Below are 27,288 nucleotides of genomic sequence, written 5' to 3'. Positions count from 1 at the left end.
GGGCAGCTGGTCTGGTTGGAAGAAATCTGACTGTATAGAAGTGCAGTCTCTAATTTCAGGTCTTACTGAATGCAACAAAACAAACAATCTTCTGTACATTTCCACACAGTATATTAGAGTCTGTAAACAAGCCACAGTTACCAGGATGCACACTACATCGTCTTTATTCTTGTAGTGCAATGTGAAGGTTTGGCCAGCAGATGGCGCCATGCAATCAGTAACTAATTACTGATTACTTCCCCCCAAAAGTAATCCTGTTACTTTACTGATACTTATTTTCAAAAGTAATTAGTTTTTTAGTTACAACCTGAAGAGGTGATAAAGCGATAGATCTTTCAGCCCAATTCTACTTTTTCTGCATAATCCATCATACAAAATGTAATCAAATGGTTTTTAAAACTAGTTTTATTTATTTATTACTCATCTAACTTTATGCATCAAGCAAACATTAAATTATATACAACATTCTCTGACTGGAAGAAATTTGTTTAACATTTAAACCTATTTTCTGCACATAAAATAAAATATTTTTTTGTGTTTACACTCAGTCTTTCAAATAGACTCAGTGGTCCTGTTGCTCTATTTTCACCTGTTTAGCAGGAGTGGGGCAGGCGAGTTGCAGCAGTCATGTCAGTTGAAGAATCTGCGAGTTTCTCTGTGAGTTTCCCATTACATCGTAGCTACTCGGTGCTTGCTCGGACGTTTGGGGGTTTTTTCGCTGTAAAAAGAAGTTTTCTTCCCACGCACAGCAGACACTAATGTTTTTGTCACTTTTTATGGAATCAAATTCAAAGTAAGGTCAGTGCTTCCACGCTTTAAACGCTGCACGCTCATACTCTCTCTGCACTCGATATGTGATCCATTGTTGATCTGCACACAGCTGTTGTCACGAACGTCGCACTCGCTTGCGTCACTGTCGTGAGACATTCTCGCAAAAAAAAAAAAAAAAAAATTTATTCATTTCATTCTCATGAAAGCCCCTCCCACGGTAAAAGAGAAAATAACAAACAATACAATTATTCAAAACACATGATCATTATGAAAAGGAAAAATAAAGACTGTTATTTTATAAAAACAGTCTTAATTCGGGTCCAAACCCAGCCAAGAGTCAGAGCCAGACTCCAGATCTCAGAGTCTCAATCACAATTGTTGTAACGCGAGATTCTCAGGTCTAAGAAATAAGAAAGACATATTTGCTCACCTTCGAAGAACCTCCAGAGTGGAAGCCAGATAATGGATGTTAAAATTGTAGTAGCTCCCGAACACGATGCACAGTGCAGAAATGAATGAGGATATGTTTGTGCTGACGAGGTTCCGATCAAGACTCAGCATGTATCATCTTAAGGAATAGCAGGACTGACCTGAGAACAAATTATTTAACAGGTTATATTAATAAGCACTGCAGTACATGAGATTCTATAAACAGTGCAATTAAAAAGAGAGAGAGCTATGAAACAGACTTACCAAAGACAATAATCGTGGGTGTCAGAGACACTTGCTCCAGTTGCACCTCATCTGCCAGACATGCATCTTCTACATGGAAAAGCATGGACTCCTTCTCTTCAAAGTAGCTGAGCAGAAGCAGGACCACCTCTTTCACATCATCTGAGCAGCCACTCTGCCGTCCCCGTATCCTCTGAAGCCTTGCATCAGTCTGAAGGAACGTCTTGCTTTTGCTGACACCAACTGTGGTCATGTAGTCCAGAAGACCTTTTCCCCTTCAAATCCAAGTAATCTGTATTATAGAGGCAGGAATTAGCAGCTGTCCTTGCAGTTTAAGGTAAAAGAGACACATATTTCCGAGATAAGACTGACTATCATTCTCTGGCGTATCAGTGGCTGAATTAGCAGATGACATGGTTTTATGTGAGTTTTCTTAATAATCTGTACTGTAATTTGGGGGCTGAGGGTGAGATTGTACATGTCATTAATACCATCTGGGGAACATGCTTTATGCTTCCTACACTTTCTTCTTTTTTGTAAACACATGCAACCATTCTATAATACTGGACTCATTTTTCTACAAAGGTTTGAACTTTGAGAGAGTTTAAACAAGAGAGAAAAGTGTGGAAATGTTCATGTCTGTCTGAGAAAAGTGTGTAGTGAGGGGTTTTACAGCCTTAAAACATCTATAATAACTGTAAAAAATAAAGCTGGCTACTTCGGATTTCAGCTATGGCGGGTTATTTTTAGAACGTAACTCCCGCCATAAATGAAGGACCACTGTACACTAGGGCTGCTCGATTATGGCAAAAATGATAATCACGATTATTTTCACTGAAATTGAGATCTCGATTATTTGACGATATTTATTTAACCCTTACGACCTACTATAGAACCAAGTCCGCCAGAGCTTATATTATTATTAATTTTTTTTTTTTTTTTTTGTAACATGCTGTAGTGCCATTTGTGGGAGCATTTCAAGTTGCTATACATCAATACAACTGTTATAGCCCATATTGTAATAATATGTATGCATTAAGTCCATAGTAATTACATTAATTGCAAAAAAGTACAATAAACTACAAAAAAATTGAAAATCGTTTTTGGTTTTTTTACATATATTTCTACTTGGAGAAATTTAAGAGGCTTATCCCTCAAAACTTGAAATACAAAAAAAGTTGCAAAAAAATAGTTTACAACAGCAGGAAATTTATTTTGAGTGTCTTCATAGTTTTATTTTGGAGATACACCAATTTTTATATACTGCAGGAAAAACGAAAAAAAACAATCCTATGATGCAAATTTGCAAAGAAAACAGCAGGTGCATCAAAATAAACCATTTCCAGCTGTACAATTCGAGTTCTAAGCATCACAGAAACTATTCAGAAAAGTATAGAGTCAAACATGACTTATAAAAACACCAGTATAGGCAATTAAGGCCTACAAGTAAAAAACTACATTTCCGCGAAAATGACGTCACTTCCGGTTTCGGGCAGGAAATGGCGCACATGCGATAGTTCGCGACTTCCAGTGTTGCCAACTTTGTCGCTATATTTAGCAAGTTTTCAGACCCGCTAAAAAAAAAGACGTGAAAGCCCTTATTGCTTTTACTCTCAACAAGCAGCGGGTGCTGTAACACAGTCAGTTCTTCTTTTACTCTTATGCTGTTTTGTGGATCACAAGGTTTAAAACTACTTATAAACACACACACACACACACAAAGTAACTCCACCAGAGTGCCTATTTCGGGTCACTTTTGCCGGTCCAAGCCCGGGTAAAGGAGCAGGGTTGGAATTGTGACATTAAAAAAAACAATAATTGCTAAAAGAAATTTAATTTGTAGTTCTAAATAAATTCTAAATGCATTTAGGACGTTTTTTACTCACTTTATGTCTCTTCCACGATGTTATTTCTCTCTCCAACAACATAGGTTACAATTAGATTAGCATGACCTATTATGCAAATTTGGCGATGACGTCATTTAGCGACTTCTAGCGACTTTTAGGACAACCAATAGCGATTTTCCTTACTGAGGAGTTGGCAACACTGCTGACTGTTTCACTGTGGGAAGTGTTATGAACAGCTGATCGGATCACAAAGCGTGTTTCTGGAATATTATGTTTTTGTTCCTGCAAGCGCTTTTTATGCAATTTTTGCAAAGCTTTATGTGGAAGGAAACCGTGACCGAGGACAAGCTGATGGCATCAGATGTAAGTACAACTCCTCCGGGTTCATATGCAAAACAAATTATTGCGCTAGCTTACGCTGTTCAGGTTCTACAGGGATTTAAAAATTGTTACACAAAACGGAGCGTGCTGCTCTGACCGGCTTTAAAGGGTTAACGATGACAACGTATTGAATAATGACTTTAAAAAATAATATAAAATAGTGTGCAACACCACTGAAGTTTTTTTTACCTCTCTTTTCAACCAACGGCAGTCACTCTCCTCTCCAAATAACTTCTGCTTAGCTTTCCGAGCTTCCCTCGGGTCCTCTTAATCAGCGGTCTCCACCCTTTTTTGCACCACGGACCGGTTTATGCCCCACGGACCGGTTTATGCCCCACGGACCGGCCTTTAAGGTGTCGCGGATAAATGAGGGAGGGGCCAATAATCGGCTCAGTCATTTTTAATGATCGTTGAAAGCCCAGATCGTAATCGTGATTAAAATTCGATTAATTGAGCAGCCCTACTGTACACAGCCTCTTAATGTGACCAATATCTTTTTACAAAAGACGCAGGTGACCATTTTTAGTATTTAAAAAGTTTGCCAGTGCTTTTCAGCTGAACTAGCATGCTAGCGCCAAGTTATCAAGTATTAGTCTAAATATCAACTGGTGCTAGTGATGTTTTGGTCTCGAAAAAAGTAGCCTAGATGTTAAACTTACCGTGCAAACTTTCAGATGAACCACAGATCGCATATTTGTGATTTGTCCTAAAAACGTCCTTGGTAAAAGCTCGACGTTTTCTGTTCTCTCTCCACTCTGCAGACTGTGCATGCTGCTGGTTCGTTAGCTGTAGCCGTGAACTAGCAGCTCTTCTCCCGCTCCTCCCGCCCTCACGTCATTATCCAATCAGAGACGAGCTACAGATGCGCATTCAAAATTAGGCGCACTCAGTGTTATGGCAAATGCAGATGGACCCAGGGAGCAGAACGCACGGAGGCAGAGTTGCGGTGAAGACAGTTTATTTACAGTGATGGGGAGGTTTTACAAGGACAAAGTATGTACAATAGAGTATGAATGGGGACGCGGAGCCAGGACGTGCAGGTGACGGAAACACACACAGGTACACAGGTGCACTCGATCTAAAAAAATGATAACCGATAACCGAGAAAAGCTTAAAGTAGACTTTACAGAGAGCTTACTTGGTACTGTTTATTGCCAAAACCTCCAGACGAGGCAAAATCCTGGGGAGGAAACAAAACTTCTTACAGTCACCAGAAATAATCCAACGGCTCCAGCAGGCAGGGGCAGAATTACAGACTCTCCAAAAACGTCAATACTCGGACACTAGTCTTCTGTCAGGTAGCTCCTAAAGAACACTTCTGAAGAATGCAGCTGATGAGTAACAGGTGTGCCAGGTTCAGTGACTCACTGCCCTGCCTACCTATACAAAAAGGGAGGCACCAAAAACACATACAGACAAGAACACCATATAACCAGAACCCAGCTCCTAGAATAGAATAGCCTTTATTGTCATTGTACAGAGTACAACGAAATTGGAGTGCCACTCCCTTGGTGCAAGTTTCAATGATAAATATAAATGTAAAATATAAAAAGTACAAAAAAAAACAATCGTAAGTACTCAAACAATAGTATGTACAATATATACAGGATAGCAGCATTAATATAATGACAGTATGAATAGCAGCATAATATAATGACAGTGACAGTATGGAATAGGTTCAATTGTTTTTGTGCTTATTTACTACGGTGATAGCTCTGGGAAAGAAGCTATCCCTGAATCTGTTTGTCCTGGTTTTATGTGACCTGTACCGTCGGCCTGACGGTAATAGTTCAAACAGTTGGTTGCTGGGGTGAGAGTGGTCCTTGATGATATTGCCAGCTCTGCTGAGGTACCGAGAGTTTGCAGTGACCTCCAGGCTGGGCAGAGAGCAGCCAGTGATCTTCTGGGCTGTGTTGATGACCCTCTGCAGTACTTTCCTGTCCGCAGCTGAGCACCCTGCATACCATGTTGTTATGCCGTACGTTAGGATGCTCTCTATGGTGGCTCTGTAAAATGTCACCAGCAGCCTCTCCTCCAGGTTGTTCCTCCTGAGCACTCTCAGAAAGTGGAGACGCTGCTGGGCCTTTTTAACCACCGCCGTGGTATTTGCAGTCCAGGAGAGGTCATCAGATATCTGCACGCCCAGATACCTCATGGAGTGTACCCTCTCCACACAGTTCCCGTGAATGTAAAGTGGGGCCGGGTCTGCTCTGCCCTTCCTGAAGTCCAAGATAAGTTCTTTAGTTTTCGTGGTGTTCAGTTGGAGGTTGTTAACTGAACACCACTCAGTCAGTCTGTTGACCTCATCTCTGTAGTCCGACTCATCCCCCCTTGAGATGAGTCCAACCACTGTGGTGTCATCCGCGAACTTTATGATGGTGTTTGAGAGATGGGTAGGGGAGCAGTCGGAGAGCGTAAACAGGAGGGGACTCAAAACACATCCTTGTGGAGACCCGGTGCTGAGTGTGATGGTGCTGGACCGGTGGGGGCCGAGTCTGACAGACTGTGGTCTATTTGTCAGGAAGTCCTTGATCCAGAGGCAGATGGGGTGGAGAGTCCCAGGTGAGACAGTTTCTGGACCAGGATCTCCGGGATGATATGATTGAATGCTGAGCTGAAGTCCAGAAAGAGCATTCTCACATAGCTTCCTCGGTGCTCCAGGTGACTCAGCGCAGTGTGGAGCGCTATGGTGATAGCGTCCTCGGTGGAACGATTTGTCCTGTAGGCAAATTGGTGGGGGTCCAGAGTGGGAGGCAGACCGGCCCTGATGTGCTGACAGACCAGTCTCTCAAAGCACTTCATCACTACAGGCGTAAGTGCAACAGGCCTGTAGTCATTTGGGCTGGCCACAGCTGTCTTCTTGGCGATGGGGATGATGGTGGAGGTGGAGGCACTCAGTGCAGGCTACAGTAGCCTACAGCTCTGTGGAGAGGAGGCACCATAGACATCCTATGGAAGGCACCGTTAGGTTGTTTAGCCTGTGATATGATACATTGCTGACCTAACCCAAAAACAGTAGTCTAGTCTAAGTATCACATTACAATTAAAAGAAACATAAAGAATATCAGGATTATGACTGAACAGAAGTTTTACTTAGGCTATCGATAAATAATTTCTTATAGGTTACTGTACAATAGGCTGCAAATAGCCTGAATAATTAAAAAATGTCATTATAATTGCATATTTTTGTATAGCATAAAAATAGAGAAGTAACCTCTCAAGTTCACAATGGCATTTTCTGTGAATACATTTTTATTAGCCGTATACCTGAATTTGCATAATTTCATGAATCATGTTTAAAGTAGGTCCGTTACAGGCCTACAGTATAAACTTGTAAAGTGACTTACATATAATTCGTGTATTTTAAAAACAACTGACTAAAACTATAGTTTTTACAATATTTGCATGTCAAATTAACATAATTGTTTTGTTATAATATTAAAGTATTTCACTGTTTTTGTTCCCAATATTTGTAGTTTTAACAAATAAATTTGATTATAATCACACATTGATGTTGTAAATGTAACAAAAACATTCTGTTTAATAGTTTACAAAAATTCACTGTGATTGAGACAGACCTCTCTGCATTGAATCACATCTGTTATTAACCTCTGTCTCTCTTCCACAGCATGTCTTTATCCTGTCTTCCTTCTCTCACCCCAACCAATCACAGCAGATGGCCCCGCCCCTCCCTGAGCCTGGTTCTGCCGGAGGTTTCTTCCTGTTAAAAGGGAGTTTTTCCTTCCCACTGTTGCCAAAGTGCTTGCTCATAGGGGGTCATATGATTGTTGGGTTTTTCTCTGTATCTATGAAGCGCCTTGAGGCGACTTATGTTGTGATTTGGCGCTATATAAATAAAATTGAATTGAATTGAAACAGGAAAAATATGTTTTGGGGTTTACTATACATTTCTGTAGGGATTTTACATGGTTTATATGTCACTGCCATTTGTTACAGTGCAGAATCTGTAAACACATCAGCCATGTCCATGTCAGGGCAGCGACTGCTGGAAACTCATTTTATAGATGAGCTTTAATCTGTTTCCTGTTGTTTTTGGCTTTTGTTCCTCTAATGTGTGTGTGTGTGTGTGTGTGTGTGTGTGTGTGTGTGTGTGTGTGTGTGTGTGTGCAGCAGTGAATGCACCGCTGTGTGGACCGGTACTCTAGTCTTGATGTGGAGTTTTATCAGACTGTGAAACACTTTGTGTTTTAAAACAGAAAATATTTGATCTGAATTTATTTTGAAAATCACCGTCACACAGCTGTCTCGTCACTTTCACAGATTTTTCTGTGAACAGATGAGCAGCAGAAGTTTTCAGCATTTTACATTCAGATGTTTCACAAACTGTTGGATTGTCTGTCTGGGATTTCATAGCCAGTCATGTGACTGCTGTCCCGCCAATCAGCTTCACTGTATGTGAGACGTCTTATTGTTTAGCATTAAACTTCATGTTGTCTCAGCCTTTATGATGTGTGTTACTGCATCAAATTCAAAATAAGAGCATAAAAATGAAGCAACTGAAAGTTCTGACAGAACAATAAAATATCAATAGACTTTATTGAATAGAGTTTACAATGAAGATGGATGCAGAGCCATGACTGTAGTTTACAGAATCAAACAGCAGCAGAGACATTTCTGAGACAGAAAAATGTATATTTAATATGATAATAGAGAGCATAAATGCGCGATTCACTGACATATACGGCATATCTACTGTTATATTGCTGGGTGCTCATTTGAACTATAAAGTATGAAGTCAAAAAGCTCAGACATCAGGCTGCTCTGAACACTCAGTTTCACCTTTTTCTCCTCTTGAACTTTCATATGTAGAGACAGGATATCATGAACATTTATATCTGAGACACAGAAGGTCCGCCCACCCGCTCACCTGCAAACTTTAGCTTCACCAATCAGAAGAAACAAAGAGGCATAAAACAGCTCATCAGACACTCTGATCTGAGCTTAGGATAAAGAAGGATGATTTCCAACTGTCAGTCATGCAAAGCTACGCTGTTACAGTCCAGCAGTCAGAGTACAGAGATGGAAATAAGTTGAATTACACAGCAGATCATCTGAGGAACATCAGCCAATAACGTTCAGACTAAACCGCCACAGTCTTCCTTCTCACTGTAAGCGGCTGTCTCCTCCTCTCTGTGGAAAACCTTCCCATCAGGCTGCGTCCTCCACCTCAGCTTCACCTCCTCAGTGACTCCTTGCTCCACCAGCTTCTCCCTCACCTGAAACACAGTTTTCACACATTAACAGAAGCTCCTCATTAATCAGCCGTTGTTTCTGTAGTGAGCAGAAAACGTTGTTCGTGCTGTTTCTGGGGGAAATGAACTAAATGAACTGGCTGGGGATGAAACTGAAGTCTGGAATTAGGCCTCATTGCCTGTCATTGGTTCACGTCGTCTCCTCACAGTAATCTGAAATTAAATGACTTCTTCAAGTTACCAGTTAAAAAAAGGTTAAATAATACAAATGGATGGGATTGCATTAAACGAGCCCCGTATCTCTGCAGCTGTGTGCTGTCACGTGTCCCTGAACCTGCACAGACTCACTGCTCTCTATCATTTCACAGTAGTTATAGCGGTCTGTTCCTTGTATCGGGGCCCGTGTGACCTCTGACCTGCTGCAGGATGGATTCTTGCACTGTGGGGTCGTTCAGGTCTGCAGATCCCGCCCTCAGCTGAACCTTCACTGACCTCAAGGCTGAAGGTTTGACATCTGCAGAGAAAGAAAAGCCCGATGAGCCCAGGAGGACCAGACTGTGCAGAAACACAGAGGACAGACTCACCTCTGGAGCAGAGGAAGGGGCGTTGGTCATCACAGTTATGACTGTTGAAGGAGCCTGTTGATCCGACTATTGTGGCACAGTTTACGCTGTCATCAGGCTGCCCGGGCCCCCACGGCAGGTTGGAGGCTGTGCTCGAGTTTGACCACGTCCAGTATTTTCTGTACAGTCCAATCCAGACTTCATAATAAGATGGCATCATAGAAGCGACCTGGCTGTTGTCCTGCGTGTTGGTGATGGTGCTCAGGTCTGTGTACGTCTGTCTGCAGTAAGACTGAGCATCAGACCAGGTCATTGAGTTCTTCACCAGGATGTGTTTGTTAGTCGCAGCTGAAACAAAAGATCAGACGGATTCAAACCTGCAGCTAAAATGTTCAGTTTGTCAAACCCTGGTACCAAAGTCTGAAACACTCACCGTCATAGCAGACAAAGTAATAAGTAGCTGAGCACGGTCTTGTGAACCATGATCCAGATCCAGTTATTATCACACACTCATCAGTCCCTGGCTGTCCCGGTGACCACATGTTAAACCAGGATGACTGAACTGGACCAGTTTGAGACCAGGTCCAGTCTTTGGAGAGTCCAATCCACGCCTCGGTGCTCCCCGCCCTTTTCTGGGCTTCCTGGATGAGAGCTGAGCTGTTAACGATGGCGAGGTCAATGTACTCATCTCTGCAGTATTGCTGAGCATCGTTCCAGGACTTCTGCAGGTCAACCAGGTGGAGCTGTCTGACTAACTGATCAGACTGAAGATGGCAGACCATCACGTAACCTGAGAGGACACGAGTCAGTCAGCGCGGTCACAGACTCACCTCAGCTCGACTATTTTAGTCATCAGGAGAATAAATTCTTTACATGCTACCACAACGCAAACTTTTTGTTGACATCTTTAAAGACGTGAATATATGTTAATATATGTGTCCTTCAAAGGATGTGTAACTCGTGTACTGGTTAAAAGCTGTTTTACGGTGCCTGTGGACACCTACACACTGGTTTCCTGCTCCAGGGCGAAACTCTCACATCAGCTTAAAAAGCTGCTTTAACAGTGCTAAGTTTGTTTTTCACTCTGGCCTTATTGCACATGTATTTGGACGATTTTTCCTCTTCAGTGTGCACAATGAAGGAAAACGACGTGTTAGTGGTCGAGGCTCAAAGCTGAACAACACGTGCACTAGGGCTGGGCCATATTATACCGTTCACGGTAATACCGGTACAATGTTAGGCAACAATAAGAAAATGAAATATCATGATAAATATTTTTGGCCATATCGCCCTGCTCTAACGTGCACACGGACGTGGTAAAAGCAGTCAGGATCTTTTTCAGCGAGCTGACGGGTTTGCAGCGTTTCAGGCTTTCAGTCAGATTTCTACACAGAAAATAAAATCAAGATGTGTTTTTCTCAGCAGTGCACACAAACAGCCACGTTCATGCACTGACTCTTCCCTCCTTTCTTTCTTTACTCTTTTACTTCACTTTATACAAACTCTTACAAACTACCGACCATTAAACTGTCAATCAAACTTCTAACTGGACCCAAAGAAACCTTTAGAAGTTTAGTTGACATGACAAAGGTCTTTGGAGATTGTACGAGTGTTCCTGTGACTGCTTGAAGCTCGTTTACAGACACCTTTAAAATAATCCCTATGGAGCAGTTCACTTTGTGCTTTCTTTGATTTTCTGACATCAAAAGTTTTATTCAAACTGTAAATGAGGCGACTGAGATGAGTTCACAGACCTGAGAGCAGCAGCAGGATCAGTCCACACCTCTTCATGACTGAGAGCTGAAAAACTGTGAAGACGTCCTCATGAATCTCATCTGCAGCTGCTCGTTCATTATTAATCATAACACTTAAAGCAGCATCAACAAAGAGGCAGCTGTCTCTGTCATTCACTCCATTTCTATCTAATCTAATCATTCAAACAAAACTATCAAACATATTCAACATTTGAAACGTTCAACTTTAAAAATGTTGTCTTCCTTCAATTATCATCATTTTGTTTATTAGAATACCAGACAATGAATGTGTGAGATTATCAAATAAACCAAACATATGCAGAACATACCCGACACGATGAGACGTCTGTGCAGCTGTGACACAGTCAGAACTCTTCATCTGATATAAATGTCATCCTCGCTCCTCCTCCCACGTCCATCAGAGACTTTGTAAAAGTGGTTTTTTAGAAAGCAGCCCAGTGTTCATTACAGTGCATTTGTTTAAAGATGCTCAGAGTCGTTTAACTGAAGATGACTTATTCAAAGTTATTACAGATGCAAACAGACTGACGTCTGGCAGAACGGGCTGTGAACTGGAGCTAAACGAGGTCACAGGCGTCGAACCATGAAACTGGGACTGAGGTTAAATGCAGTTTCAGGCTTCAGTGTCTGTGAGAGGAAGAACATGCTCCTCCTCCTGACTGGAGGTCAGCGTGTCTGCTGCATCATCAGCAAAGATGGACGCACTTGGAAATGTTTGCGTCTTCATTTGAATCCAAGGCCGAGGTTTGCTTGCTGTGCATGTGTTTGCATGGATACAGCGCTGATTCTCTGCCCGACCACTTCAGTCTTATTTGAATAATGTTGTCATTATTAGAATTGGGACAAAAGAGCGTTCAAGCTCGACTCCTCCAAACAAATCAGTGATGATGACGACACAACCCGACACATTTCACATGTCAGTTCCAATCATAGAGAACAAACAGTTTTTATTTTGTTCTTTGTTTGTTTGGCTTCAGCGTCTTTTTAATGATGTTACAGTTTTAGTGCATCTCCTCTAAAAGTGCAAAACGTGCTTTGAGAGTCTCACACAGCACCACTCCCAAAGATGGAGGCTCAGTCACAGACAAATAAAATGCACTGATTTTAAAGTCACCACTAAATTTCACTGAAAGAAGAAGCCAGACCTGCCCTGGATCATGAAAAAGGTGCAGTTTGAGCACTGTGGGTCCTTTTAGTCATCAGCTACAGGCTAAGCTGCTGGTTTGCTGACGCTGAACAAAGATCTGGTTTCCAGGAATTACTGAGTTCGATCCTTTATTTCTACTGGTCACGCTCAGTCAGGTTAAATGAGTGCAGCTAATGAGCTGCAGAGGTAGCAGAATCAAAATGCTTTATTAATACCAGAGGAAATAATGTGGTCACAGTTCCTCCAATACAATCAATAAATAAAATATAATATGCTACAAAGTTACAAAATATAATAAAGTAGCTCCGATATATAGCTTTATTCTAAATATCCCAGTTTGTTACACAAAATTTAATATAGATAGTTAAATTAAGGCGCCCCTCAACAGATTTGGCATGAAAAGAAGGGAAGTAACATGGGGAGTCCACCTTAACTTTATTCACTGTAGTGTCTCAGTGCTCGTGATGCAGGGGCAGTGTAAACGGAGGATGGATGGAGGGGGGTGGGTGCTCCACCTTGGATATGACGATGATGATTACACTCCTGCTCACTCAGTGGAATTTTTCTGCTGCTGGGCCCAAACTCATCCTTTCCTTTTACTGAGCTCACAGGTGAAACAGGCTCTTCCTCGCTCCACGCTTCTGTGTAAATGCATGTAGCCCCGCCCCTTCCAAGGTCACATGATGTTACTCACTTCCTGAGTGAAAATACAAGATTTTTTACACTTGGCAAGTAATTTGGAGGCAGAATAAGGAAGCTGTATAAGTATTTAATCTTGTCTGTAGACTGTATACTACAAAGTTCAACACAGCCAGACTTTCTTTGAGTCAGCTGCCTCAACAAAGTCTTAAAGAGATAATAAAGACAGCGGTTATCAACTTTCTCTGTTGAGATGGGCTTTTTAACCCTGTGAGGTCATCATCACTGATGACCCTGAACCTAACTGTCCCAAACCCTGTGTTGTGGTTAGTGTCAGACGCAGAGTCAGTATAATAAAGATAGCCATGGACGACTTTCAGGACATGCTTACTAATCTACAGCCTAATAAATCAAATGAATATTTCCAGAAACTGATCACAGGTGACCCCTCACATCCTGCCCAACAATTCTTTGACCCGCTGCCCTCTGGTCAGCACCCCAGCTCAATCAGGTCCCACACACCTCCCCCCACACCCCACCCTGACCACCCACCCACAAATCAGAGCCATGGTCTGGGTAACCCTCATCACTCAGGACGCTCACACACAGACTCAGTTTGCACTACTTCAAAGCACTTTGCAACCTGTTCTTCCAAATTGTTTATTTCTGCACAGTTGTTGTCGAGCACCCACAATTTCGTTGTACATGTTCAGCGACAATAAAAAGCTATTTTGTTTAATTCTATTTAATGTGAGGAGCAGGATTTTTCAATTCAGTTCAATTCAATTCAATTTTATTCATATAGCGCCAAATCACAACAAAAGTCGCCTCAAGGCGCTTCATAGATACAGAGAAAAACCCAACAATCATATGACCCCCTATGAGCAGCACTTTGGCGACAGTGGGAAGGAAAAACTCCCTTTTAACAGGAAGAAACCTCCGGCAGAACCAGGCTCAGGGAGGGGCGGGGCCATCTGCTGTGATTGGTTGGGGTGAGAGAAGGAAGACAGGATAAAGACATGCTGTGGAAGAGAGACAGAGGTTAATAACAGATATGATTCAGTGCAGAGAGGTCTGTTAATACATAGTGAGTGAGAAAGGTGACTGGAAAGGAAAAACTCAATGCATCATGGGAATCCCCGGCAGCCTACGTCTATTGCAGCATAACTAAGGGAGGATTCAGGGTCACCTGGTCCAGCCCTAACTATATGCTTTAGCAAAAAGGAAAGTTTGAAGCCTAATCTTGAAAGTAGAGATAGTGTCTGTCTCCTGAATCCAAACTGGAAGCTGGTTCCACAGAAGAGGGGCCTGAAAACTGAAGGCTCTGCCTCCCATTCTACTTTTAAATACTCTAGGAACAACAAGTAGGCCTGCAGAGGTACGAGAATTCATGAACACATAACTCCAATTTTAGCCAAATTACATTGGCTCCCTGTTAAATATCGTATAGATTTTAAAATTCTTTTGTTCACTTTTAATATTTTGAATAATTTAGCGCCCAGTTATCTTTCTGATTTACTCCATTCATACAATCCCAACAGGGCACTTAGATCATCCAACCACAGGCTCCTAGCACAACCTAGGACTCGAATGAAGTCGAGAGGCGACCGGGCCTTTGCATCCGTGGCACCCAGACTCTGGAATAACCTCCCCGTTCATATTCGCACTGCCGAGTCTATCCAGTCTTTTAAATTACGTCTTAAAACTTATTTTTTTACTTTGGCTTTTGATTCTGTCTAGTTGGCTGTTTTAGCTTGTTGCGTTGTTACCTATTGTTTGTTGTCCTCTTCTATTGTTTGTTTTACTGTCTCGTGTTTTTATTGACTGTGAAGCACTATGGTCAACACTGTTGTTTTTAATATGTGCTATATAAAAATTTTTTGATTTGATTTGATTTGATTTGCAGAGCGAGAGCGAAGTGCTCTAATAGGGTGATATGGTACTACAAGGTCATTAAGATAAGATGGGGCCTGATTATTTAAGACCTTGTATGTGAGGAGCAGGATTTTGAATTCTGGATTTAACAGGAAGCCAAAACAGGAGAAATCTGCTCTCTTTCTAGTCCCTGTCAGGACTCTTGCTGCAGCATTTTGGATCAGCTGAAGGCTTTTCAGGGAGTTTTTTGGACTTCCTTGAACCATGCCACCCTCTTCCCAGGAGGAAGGGCAACAAACTGGCTATTATATTAAGATTTGTAAATTGAAAGCACAAGAACACGCTGCTGAAACAAGGAAGAAAATTAAAAGGATCTAATGTCTTTATCAATGAACATCTAACCAAACACAATGCTGAAATAGCCACAAAAGCACGACACCTTAAGAAGCTGGGAACATTTCAAAGCACTTGGACGACAAACTGTAAAATATTCATTAAACTAAACGGATCACCAGAGGAAGCCAAAGTTCTGACCATTAAAAACATGGCGGAGGAGGAGTTGGCCGTCCGACTGCGGTCTGGAGTGTGGGGCCTCCCTGCTGCTGCGGAGTCGGGGCGGTCTGCCTCTCCCCACCGCAGGAAAAAGGGTAACACCACCTGGGTCTGGGTGCAGTTCCCCCCTCCAGGGGCAAGGGTACCTAGACCCGGTTCGTAGAGTACGCTTGGGGAGTGTGATCGTGTGTACAACGTCTCTTTATGTCTGTCTCCACGTTGGTTGAGTGTGGAGTAAGTGCATATGAGAGCATGAGGGTGGGAATGGATGTTTGTATCTGTGTGTGCCTGTATGTCTGTGTCTATATGTCAGGTTGGGTGTCAGGCACCACCTCTCTGGGGACATCTCAGGCCCTCCAAGGTTTGGAGGCCTATCTCCCCCTACCACCACTTCCCCTGCCAGTGGCGGACTCCCTCAGACATCGGTGTGTTGGTGGTTCTTTGTGTCTGGGGGTGGGCGTCCGGGTACACACCGGCTCACTCCTTGGCGGCCGCTTATCGGGGCCTGGAGCCTGGGGCTCGCTCGGGCCACTTCGGAGGTGGGGTGCCCCCGGCCTCTCGGCCTGGGGCTCGGTCACTCAGGCACAGCTGGCTGCCGGCGGAGCTCACGGGCGCGTCACTGCAACTCCCCCTGGCTTCTGCTCCGCGGCTGCTGAGTGAGCCCTCATCTGGGACTCTCCTCAGCTCTTTCTGGGACAGTGGCGCGGCTGCCCCTCTGTGGGTCTTCCTTGGTCTCTTGTGTTCTGGGGGCCTCTGGATGTCTGGAGTTTTGATCTCCTCCATACCTGCTTCATGCCCTGGAGGACGGGGCTGTGGCCCCCCCACACTCTCTAGCAGATCATTACATGAAGGAACCTTTTAAAAAAAACAAGCGCGTCCATGCTCACAGGTGTACACACGGGTGATCACACCCACAAACTACACCCTTTTTGGCTCCTACCTCAAAGCACACTGTGTTCTGTTGATCTTATGTGCTGCACAATAATGTTTAACATTTAGTATTTACTGTCATATTCCCATATATCATTGTGATGTTGTTTATTCTATTACTCTTGTTCTCTTCTGCTTGCTTTCTTTTTTCTTTCTCAACAGGTGAAATTAAAAAAGTATCTACTGTTATCTACTGTTAGCTACTTTATTGTGATGGTGTTGTTTTTATTATGTTGCTCTTTGTTGTTTGTTTTCTCTTCTGGTTTTTTTCTCCATACAGGTGATCCAGGTGTTTTGTTTGCTTTTCTGTTTTTTTCTTCCCCCCTTCTCACCGTCTCTTCTCCCCTCCTCTGTTTTTCTTTCTCTCCCTCTCTTTCTTTCATTCTTTCTCCCTGTCCTATCCCCCAGTCATGTCTGTCCCGTTTGTAGCAGCTGAAAATAAAATAAATTCATAATTATAATAAAGGTCAATCAAATGGACCAATATGGCAAGGCCATGATGATCCACCTGGTAAAGTAAATCCGCTTGGCATCTTTCTTGGCCTTCAGACAACAATTCTGATGGCTAAAGATCTGGGACAGGCAAAAAAAACATGGCAGATCTCGAAAAATATCAGTGAGCAACACGATCTGGATGACAAACAAGGTAACAGACAACCACACACTCACTTATGACACACACTGGAAGGAAGAACTCAGATACATCTGGAAGAAACAGCTGCATCAGTCAGACAGTTGCAGAATATGATCAAATGGAACTGAAAACATTTAACTTTATGGATCACAATACACAGACCCAGACAACAACTTCTTCTCATCTATCAATAACAGCTGCTGTTACTATACAAATGAAGACTACAATCAGAGGATTCAAACTGAGAATAAACGATCAATTATCCACTTTAACTGTAGAAGTCTCTATGCTAATTTTAATCATATCAAAGAATATCTTAACCAGTTTTCACATCCATTTAGTGTCATTGCCTTATCAGAAACTTGGATCAATATGGAAAAAGGAACAGACTTTGAACTGGAGGGTTATGAATTCACATTTATAACCAGGCGAAACAAAGGAGGATGAGTGGCCTTGTATGTGGACAAATCTTGAAATTCAATGTGGTGGATAAGATGACGATGGTGATCGATAATGTACTGGAATGTACTACAGTTGAAATTTGTAAACAAAAAACAAAAAAACAAACAAGATATGATACAAACCACTGCAGTGCAGTACCTGTAATACCTACAGCATGTTCTAATCGCTCTAATAGGATATTATGGTCGACAGTATCGAACGCTGCACTGAGGTCTAGCAGGACAAGCACAGAGATGAGTCCACTGTCAGAGGCCATAAGAAGATCATTTGTAACCTTCACTAAAGCTGTTTCTGTGCTGTGATGAGCTCTGAAACCTGACTGAAACAAAAGATGCCAACGTGATGATTACTACAGAGAATTGTAACAATCAAGAAGCAGGAAAAAAATAAATTCTTAATATTAAATATTTGTAATATAAAAACTGCCAAATCAGTACAATTAGAAGTTAGATGTAAAACATGTCTTCAGTCGGTCAGCACAGATCATTTTAGATGAAGAGTTGAATCTGAACACTCTTTTATCAGAGTTATAATATAATTACAGCTTTACTCAAATAACCACAAAGTGGTGAGGCAGAGAGACTGTGCTGTATCCATGCAAACACGCGAAATGCTTCTGCTTTAGATTCAAATGAAGATGCCAAGATTTCCGTCTGTACTGACAAATGATGATAAGATTCAAAAGCTTTTAATACAACTTCATTTTAATGGAGTAAAACTGAAGAGAGAAGTAAAATAAATCAACTGACCCAACGTCCTGCTCACAGTTTCTATCTTCCATCTCTTTGATTTAACAGCTTCACACTTCAGTCACAGCCTGTTCTGATCGGCGAGTCGTTTGCATCTGAAATGAGTGTGAATAAGTCAACTTCAGATTTATATGCCTGTTTTTGCATTCAGAAACGACTCCATAAATCTTTTAACCAAATAGACTTTAATGAACACTTCTATATGTCTAAGAACATGTGCCGGGTTTTTACATAGTTATTGATGACTTTCTGAGAGAGGAGGAAGAGGAGGGAGGGACAGATGTATATTTAGAGGGACAGTCTGGGTGTCTCGTGGACAAACACGCTGACCCCATCTCCTCACTGCAGGTACGTTCTGAGATTCTCTTTTGTCTCATATTCATGTGAAGCGATGAGTAATAATTCATGTTGATGGAAGAATCATTCAGTCTGTAATATCTGTACATTGGCTTCATTGGGCCACATTGGTTCTTCAAGTCTGGTTTGAGTGATTTAACAGGAATTTAACACTGTTTCAAGTTCATGACAGAGCTGTTGCTGTCAGCCGGTGGGATAGGTCAGTGTCACTGTGGAACTGTAGACTAGAAGGTCCCATCTATCATTAATCGTCCCAATTTGGAGAACAAACAGGAGTAATGCCAGGGTTGATTTAAGGCCTGTGATTATCCTCCTTCCTGTATCACAGGAATGTGATGCTAAACACATGAAAATAATGTCTTCAGACTCCCACAAAGGAACACGCTGACAGTTTACAGTGAGAAATAACTCAGTAACAATAAAGAAGTGTCCCTCTATGCTGATGACGTTTTGTGTCCATGATGAAATGGTTGCAGAAGAAGTGCTTACAGTCTCCGAGCTGTCCGTCATGAAGTGTGGTGAAGCGCTCCTCCTGCTGCTCTCAGGTCAGCAAACATGTCTCCCTCTCACACATTTAGTTACAAGGATATGTGGCGACCTGTCGGCCTCAAACCACAATAAACTGAAACTGTGTGCTACGAGGTGAGAGTGTGATTATCAAGCTTAAAGTCAGTTTCTTGTTTTCATCTTTTCACCTGCTAGATCACCATAGCAACTGATGATAAACACATAACTTGGTCTGGAGCAGGTTATGTGTGGCGTCTCTGTGTAAAGTGCCACGTTTTACTGATTCTTTTATTTACAGCCTGATTTCAGTGTATCTCACCAACATGACTGAATGAAGCTGTGACGTTATGCCATCACAAACAGCTGGTGTTGTATTGCCACTGGAATTTATATAGATTCAGTTAGTGATGCAGAAATTGCATCAATGTTTTGAGGTTTACTCTGTTGCTGGAACTGCAGCTAATGTTCAGTTCAGTTTTATTTATACAGCACCACATCACAGCAACAGTTGGTTAAAGACTCTACAGTAACACAGAGAAACCCCAACAATCAGATGATCCCTGTGAGCAAGCGCTTTGGTGACAGTGGGAAGAAAAAACTCCCTCCAGTATAACCAGGAAGGTATACTGGAGCTAATTTTACTTTGATCTGGAGAAATTTTATTTTCACGACTTCTTTATTCGACTGCAGAAGAGTGGAATACCTGAACAGACATAAAATAATTAATTGCCAAAAATATCAAACTTTGTGTGGTTGATCGCCTGTGGACCACTTTGGTTTTTCAGATGTTAATAAATCAAAACGATTCACAGTTATCAGTGGAGACGAGCAGAGTTTGTTGAGTCAAAGCGATAAACGGAAGTTTTCCTGGCACAGAATAATCGGTGACGTTTTGGGTGGCGTGTGTTTTTGCAGTCAGGGCTGTCTCTTGTGTCGTCTCTCAGGTTATGTGGTCGTTTGCCAGTTTCAGTCTGGTCAGTGCGACAGACAGTTCCACTTCGTCACTCAGTCAAAGACCTGGACCGAAGCTCAGCTTTACTGCAGAGAGAAGTACACCGATCTCGCCACCTTCACCAGCAAAGACGAAACTATGGCGGCTCAACGGCTGGTGGGGAGTCAAAAATTCTGGATCGGACTCTTCAGGGTCTGGAAGTGGTCTTATACTGGAACAGGTAAATCAACCTTCACAAACTGGGGCACAGGCGAGCCTGGTGTGGGGAAGTGTGTGACGGTATCTGCATTGGGATTCTGGTCGACCAGAGACTGTTCAGAAGAGAAGCACTTCATCTGTTACAGCGGTGAGTGGCATCGGCACCTTAAAGCACCACGACGAAGGAACAATAGTCTCTCAGATAGATAGATATATTTATATATTTATATTATTATGTACAACTAAAACACATTTAGTCGAAGAAAAGATATCATGATCAGCATTTCTTAAAAATATCAGTTTGTAGTTTAAAAAAGGCGAATGTTGTTGGTGAACATTTCCAGCCTGTGCTCTGACTCTGTCTGCTCGTTTCTCTTCCAGGTGATGCTGGCCGTTACATCCTGGTGCAGGACTCGAGGAGCTTTCATGGCGCTCGGTCCTACTGCAGGGAGAGGTACACAGACCTGAGCACCGTCAACAGTGTGGTGAACAACACGGAGATCGTGACTCTGCTGGCGTCACACATGTATGATAGTTATTCAGTGAATGGAAATAGATGGCTGATTCCCTCTTTGTCATATGCCTGGATTGGTTTGAGCAACAGCTGGGAGTGGTCCGATGGCAGCGACGTCCAGCTCCTGCCTCTGACTTTGCAATCAGGAGATGGGGACTGTGTGATGGTGGACCAATCATCATCATCGTTGCTTTTCCAGCCATGCGATAATACCCACCCCTTCCTCTGCTACCAGGGTGAGTCTGTGCTCACTGTTACTGCAGAGCCTGATCCTCCAGGTCTGATCGGCTTGTTGTTTCTCTGCAGATGTCCAAACTCCAGTGTTGCAGCGCAGGGTGAAGGTTCAGCTGAGAGCGGGCTCTGCAGACCTGAACGACCCCGCAGTGCAAGAGTCCATCCTGCAGCAGGTCAGAGGACACACGACACCCTGTTCCTGCTGCAGAGCTGCAGCAGAGCCCCACCAAACTGCAGCCTCTTGCATCTTTAAACTAAAAAACCAGAGGATCATTTGGTGGCATTTTCCACTTGTCGGCATGTCCTCAGTCAGCAAGAAAGAAAATAGTCAATGACAACAGTGTTGTCATGAATTCAAGAATTTAAGAATGAAAGTTCAGTGATCCTGGTATTTTCAGGCTCCTCGGTGATTGTGCTGGTTATAAATCAGTCACTGTGTCTTCATCAGGTTTCAAACACTTGTTGATTTTACACACTGTCATAATGTGTGCAAACTGTGTTTCAGGTGAGGGAGAAGCTGGCGGAGCAAGGAGTCACTGAGGAGGTGAGGCTGAGGTGGAGGATGCAGCCTGATGGGAAGGTTTTCCACAGAGAGGAGGAGACAGCCGCTTACAGTGAGAAGGAAGACTGTGGCGGTTTAGTCTGCACACCAGGAAGTGACATCATCTGTGTATTCATTATTACTGGCTGATGTTTTAATGATAAATCGATTACGTCTTTTAATCTTTAGAAGTTATCTGACTGACAAATATCAGTAGCTAGCTCCTAAATTATTGTGTATATTAGGGTTAGTAATCGAGTATATGTATGTGTAATGTTTGAAAAGTAATTACTCTGTAGATTAGTGTTGCTGGGCCTCTAATCACGACTCTCCTGAGCAGGGTGACGCTCTGCTTTGAGGGTCCTGCTGTGGTGTCAGGAAACAGGTGCAAATGATTTTCTTTTTAATAACTATGATTTTTCTTCTTCAGCTGTTTTTCTCAATGCATGAAATTTGTAATTTTCATCTTATTTTATGAACTAAATAAAAGAACAACTTTACACGCCTCTACTTTTTCACAACTATGATGGCAAACAGGGCGCCAATAAAACTAATTTGAATACATTTCATGATTTTGATTATTCTACTTTGATTCTTCAGTTAAATCAGAGCTCAGATTGTCAGACACACCTTAAAAGCCTGTGGTGCACAGCCTCTTAAAATAAATCAGTCAAATTTAAAATCAAACTGTTAAGTCAAATTGTTGAATGTTGTCATTGTGTTTCTTAAATTTGTAAAGTCTTAGTTTAAGCAGCAGGATCAAGACATTCCTTTGATCCTGACCACCTCAGCCTCTCTGTGCTGGGGGAGGTTTTATTGCAGATACATCCTGTCTGACAGATCTGCTTCTTGTGTTGTAAGCTTCCTGCTTTTATGACCCTTTTGGTGAGCAGGAGGTCACACAAACACACCCCCATCACACACATAGACACACATAGACACACACACACAGTGCCTTGTCTTAGAACCATTGGGGGGTTTTATGGTGGGAGGTGTTGTGTTGTATTGTGTAAACTGTAATAAATGTGACGCAGCTCTGACTCTCTGTCGGTCTGACTGCTGAACAGAAACCTGTCCCCGCTTCAATAAATGATGAATTTATTTAACTTAAAGAGGAGCTGTATATGAGTTGGCAATAAAATGCTGGGGAGACTGAAGAATGTTCAAAATGTTTAAAATGAACTCATCTGAAGCTTGGACTCAACAAAGGTCCATATGTCATCATTCAGCAAGAAGATAAGAGAAAATGCCTCATGGATGTATCCAGTTTCACTCAGTTATTAACAGTTAAGTTTGAACTAAACAACCTGAAGCTGCACTTTCTCCATCAAATTCCAGTCAGATCAGGAAAACAGTTATACTTTATATGATGTATTTAAACCAGTTTGTTAATGATTTGTTGCCCCCTCACATATAACTGAGTAATATGTTTACATGGAGCCTCTGTGGCTCTGGTCTTTTCTTGTGTGGACACCGGCTACATACAGAAACACAGTGAGGACTTGTGTACGATCACCTCTTTACTCGAACCCTCGGATAACCAAAAAAGGGAAATCTGTTACTGTTGCTAAATATCTTTTTTAATCATGCATTAAGCTGATAGCACGAGAATTACAGCTTTAATGGGTTCGATTTTTCTGAAAGAGATAAAAAAAATACAGTTAGTTGATAATAAGCAGCAACCATGAGTCCAAATGTTCATGGAAAAAGCACAGAAACACAGCTTTGTCGTATTTAAAGTATACCCAAACCTAAAAACAGATGATGATTGCACAGTATTTGAACAGTTTATTCCCAGAAATAAATCCAGAGGTTCCTTTGTTGGAAGAGACGGGAGCAGAGCAGACCTGGAGTTTAATCACAGAGTCGGGAGAGCAATGAGACCAGCGAGGGTTAGCGGTCCATACAGAACTGGTGTTTGGTGTCAGTGGATGAAGACCAGTGACTCCCAATCATCAACGCGAGTTTAACACAAGTACATAGTTTATCGTGTTCTCTGTTACCTCTCATAGACAGACTGATTATTCATGTTCTGCACTCTGTCCAGAGCTCTAACATTTTGTTTGACTGTAACATTATTTTAAATCCAGACAAACACTGAATCTTTACAGCTTGTAACCTAAAATAAAAAATCAGGGAATAAATCATTGATCCCGTCCTAGTGTGCAGACTAAACCATCACAGTGCTCGCTCTCACAGACGGAGTGATGAAGGGCCGTGTGGAGATACAGAAATTCTTTTATTGCTGCCATATAATCTGCATCATTGTAACTGCATTAATAACATTCTTTACAGCATTATTTCATCTAATAATGTTTCTCACAGTATTGATACTGCATTACAGCTGTTTATTGAAGATGTCCATTTGAGGATCCTTCCATTATGTTAACTTTTATTACAGGTACGGTTAGAAGTATTTTATACACATTGCCTATCTGTGCTTATTTTGAGTTGATGTTCGGTTCATTGAGGGTCTTAAGCTTCACTGGCGTGACTGTCCAGGTGATCCATGCTGAGGGAAACTAGAACATAGAAGGATAACTGCAATGCATGCTCACAGTACATATAATACATATAATCTAGGAATGTGTCCGGCCTGAGGCCTCAACTCATTTGGTGTCTTAATATATTTTATTCTACTTGGTAACAGACGATCAGAGTCAATAATTAGCCTCAGAGACCCTGAGGGCTTGAAGTTTATTACCTTGTATGGACGGTGTTATAGAAAAGAGAAGTTCTATGTCTGTTATAGCTATTAAAGATGTACGATTAACTGTGACTAATGTCTGGAACCTATTTTAATCTGTCATTGACGCCATGGGGGGCGTGTACCCCACTGCTTTATAAGTGTCCACAACATGTATGTTGGTCAGGAGACATATGTTGATGTTTTCTCCGGGCTGTTAATAAACTCATCGTTTCATTGCACTTTTCTGGGGCTTCCATGGTTTGTGACACTGCTCTACATGGATTGATTTCACGACAGCCGTTTGAACCATTTAGAAAAGAATAGAATAGAATAGAATAGAATAGAATAGAATAGAATAATCCTTTAATTGTCCCACAAGGGGAAATTTGGGTGTAACAGCAGCAAGAAAGACATGTATACAAACAAACAGTACACAGGACAAAAACACACATATTTACCTGACGTTTGCGCCATCGGTACGATTCGCTTCAGACCAGCACGACCTCCATTGTCTGTGCTGGGTACTGCTGCCATCTGACCACACCCGCTGCTGTTCAAACCATTTCCATGCACGGTGACCTCATCAGAGGCGTTTGATGCCAGCAGAGCGGCGACCTTCATGCTGTTGCTCAGGTTTGTGTACTGAGCCTGATAGCAGCTGCAATATGAAAGAGAGACACATGTTTCTGTGCTTTGTGCAACTGATGAACCCAGTGAGTCCTACAATAACAATCGTTTCCATGGCTACAAGAAGATGCTAAATGACTGAATCAGTGAATGTTTCATCTCACTTCTCTTTCTAGTGAGCTTGTCTTCATAGAGCCACAAAATGTAGAAAACGGCTGACATGAAGAGAAGCATCCAGTCTGCTGAACTGGAAACAGTTAAAACCGTCCAGATAATAAACATCTGCTCCTCTATCAGAAGGTCATCGTAATTTATGTAAATCCAGATGTAGTATCAGGAAAGGTAAGCGCTCATTAAGGTTTATTTGGTTAAAGATATCAGGAGTCTTTTCTTTATGCAAAAATCTGCCTTATTCAAATTCATTTGAGAAGCAAAGAGTCCTCAGACTGACCTCCATCAACCACCACATGGTGAGGGAATGAAGTGTGAAACCATGAAACCAGACTGAGGTGATACCCTGTAAGCTGTGCTCGTGCATTCATCCTCTCTGACCTTCTTCTGCACTTCTAGTCTGTGAGTGTAATAAAGCTTTTCTCACAGCATCAAACCTTGAACACGTCTGCTGCATCAGGTCTCAGGTTTGTGTCTTCATTTGAATCTGAAGCAGAGTTTTGTGTGTTTGCAGGGCTGCTTCACCACCTCAGCCATATTTGAGTGAAGCTGTAATTATTATAATTCTGGAAAGAGCAGAAAAGCTCAACTTGTTATAGACTGAGGACACAGCCCGACACGGTTTTGTTGTAACATCAGGATATCTTTTTAAAAAAAATTGTGTTTTTAGCATCTTTGCATTTGGTGCGAAGTGATACAGTGAAAACAGACAGGACACGCCCCTTCTTTTCTTTATTATCCACCTCGATTTCCCAGTAATAAACTCTATTTTACTAATTTGCTAATTATCTTAGAGTAATACATAAAATTACTTTCAAAACATGTTAACATCTCAAATGTATTTAAATAATAATACATTTAAAAAGGTAAATATATATATTAACAAAATAAAATATATTTAAAATCCAATATATTCACTCACTGGACACTTTGTTAGGTACACCTGTTGAGCCCTGATTATGTAACCAGCCAATCACGTGGCAGCAGCTCAGTGTATTCAGGCAGGTAGACGAGGGCAAACTGACCTGTTGAAAGGTCCACAGTCACCTGATCTCAGTCCAGCAGCGCACCTCCGGGATGTGGTAGACCCACGTCTCCGAGGAAGGTTTCCAGCACCATGAATATAACAACAACACAACGGGACAGAGGTGACGGTTGATGTTTATGACGTGTTTTTATGTCTAATGTGTTTCCTTATGTTAGTGAGGGACTCGCAGCGAGGTGTACCTAACAAAGTGGTCGATGAGTGTATAAACGTGTTTCTGACGCTCCGCTGTTTCCCAAACCTGCAGCAGGTCTGTAAATACCACAGGTTTCCGGTGACGACCAGCAGGTGGCGGTAATACGCTCACAGTCGGGACGTCACCTGCGCGGACCAGAAGAAGAAGCGGGGCGGAAGTTATATCTGTGTTGTGTTTGTAACGGTTCTTGTTGGTTCCAGGCTAAACCGGGAGGACTCGTGTTACCGTGAATGTCGACGGTGTGCGTGTCTGTGGATGGAGCGGACGGTGACGGTGAGTCCATGACATCTCGGCTGAACCTCCGGTGTCGGAGCTGGTCTCTGACACGGGGCTCTCGGCCCCCTTAGCGGCGTTTCGGGTCCGGGTCTAGCTCAGCTCAGGTTTATTTACACAGCGCCAAATCGCGGCGCCACTCGTCAGACCACGCCCCGAGCCAGCACTTGGCGACCGTGGGAAGCAAAAACTCCATTTCCCGCGCGATGACGTCATGGCGGTGTTTGGGACGCTCCTCTGTGTTTACATGATGTTCGGCTCACCTTGGCCCTCAGGCACGCGCTCCGTGACGTGACTAGTGGAGACACGCTAAACCCTGTAACTGAAGGACTGATGAGAGGTGAAACTTCCATGACCTGGATGACCGAGATCCTCCACAGACACGCCTGCGTGTGTTTTATGTGTGGCTCTAACGGTTTTTCCCGTGAGGGTGGACTTGAGGGTGACAAACCCACGAAGCCCAGTGTCAGATGTGGCTCAGAGGAGACGCGCTGAGTTGCGGTTGTTTCTGTGGCAGCGTGGTTGCTGTAGTATGTGGACTCAGCTCTGGAGGGCCCGCAGAGGCCACATATGGACCTTTATTACAACAGCTGCGGGGTCAGACTCTGACGTAATGGACGATGTTTCCCAGAAAGTTGTTTCTGTCCATCTGCAGCAGCGTTGCAGTCAGAAACCTTTGCGCTGTCCTCCACGCGACTGCACGAACGCTGCAGCTGTGTGACCAACAAAACGGCACCATCGCACAAACATGAGCGCAGACTCATGATCAGCGTT

At 42.6% G+C, this 27,288-nt stretch overlaps 2 protein-coding genes and 1 long non-coding RNA gene across 5 annotated transcripts in view; 1 reads left to right on the top strand and 2 right to left on the bottom strand.

Moving 5' to 3' along the window:
• Positions 1 to 603: 603 nt before the first annotated feature.
• LOC143419476 (uncharacterized) lies at positions 604 to 4,436 on the bottom strand. Its single transcript, XR_013099463.1, has 3 exons — positions 4,331 to 4,436; positions 1,465 to 1,735; positions 604 to 1,361 (listed from the first exon to the last, which is right to left on the bottom strand). It is a non-coding gene; the product is annotated as an uncharacterized LOC143419476 (long non-coding RNA).
• A 3,813-nt stretch (positions 4,437 to 8,249) lies between these two features.
• LOC112435606 (putative C-type lectin domain family 20 member A) lies at positions 8,250 to 26,525 on the bottom strand. Of its 3 annotated transcripts, XM_076886265.1 has the most exons (7): positions 26,467 to 26,525; positions 26,287 to 26,366; positions 24,661 to 24,860; positions 9,881 to 10,237; positions 9,469 to 9,795; positions 9,301 to 9,398; positions 8,250 to 8,908 (listed from the first exon to the last, which is right to left on the bottom strand). In XM_076886265.1, exons 3-7 carry the CDS (start codon positions 24,821 to 24,823, stop codon positions 8,768 to 8,770), a joined length of 1,086 nt encoding a protein of 361 aa, XP_076742380.1. In that variant the 5' UTR covers positions 24,824 to 24,860; positions 26,287 to 26,366; positions 26,467 to 26,525; the 3' UTR covers positions 8,250 to 8,767. The 3 variants fall into 3 exon arrangements, with proteins under 3 accessions (XP_076742380.1, XP_024660109.1, XP_076742376.1); XM_024804341.2 differs by lacking the exons at positions 24,661 to 24,860; positions 26,287 to 26,366; positions 26,467 to 26,525 and adding exons at positions 11,202 to 11,255; positions 11,531 to 11,782; XM_076886261.1 differs by lacking the exons at positions 24,661 to 24,860; positions 26,287 to 26,366; positions 26,467 to 26,525 and adding an exon at positions 11,202 to 11,497.
• trim33l (tripartite motif containing 33, like) overlaps positions 26,362 to 27,288 on the top strand; it is a 13,976-nt gene continuing 13,049 nt past the window's right edge. Inside the window, exon 1 of the mRNA XM_004571086.4 lies at positions 26,362 to 26,514. Within this exon, the coding sequence (XP_004571143.3) occupies positions 26,497 to 26,514 (18 nt within the window). The 5' untranslated portion in view covers positions 26,362 to 26,496. The remainder of the gene's footprint in view (positions 26,515 to 27,288) is intronic.

Source organism: Maylandia zebra, linkage group LG1 (genome assembly GCF_041146795.1).
Source record: "Maylandia zebra isolate NMK-2024a linkage group LG1, Mzebra_GT3a, whole genome shotgun sequence".
Lineage (NCBI taxonomy): Eukaryota > Metazoa > Chordata > Actinopteri > Cichliformes > Cichlidae > Maylandia > Maylandia zebra.
This window is presented reverse-complemented; position numbering and strand designations above follow the sequence as displayed.

Excerpts from the sequence above, each read along its gene's own strand:
- LOC112435606 (XM_076886261.1), bottom strand. The coding sequence starts at position 11,382 with ATGATTAGATTAGATAGAAATGGAGTGAATGACAGAGACAGCTGCCTC. Across the intron at positions 10,238-11,201 it reads GATCCTGCTGCTGCTCTCAG|GTTACGTGATGGTCTGCCAT; the intron begins GTCTGTGAACTC and ends GTGTCCTCTCAG. Across the intron at positions 9,399-9,468 it reads CCCCTTCCTCTGCTCCAGAG|ATGTCAAACCTTCAGCCTTG; the intron begins GTGAGTCTGTCC and ends CTTTCTCTGCAG.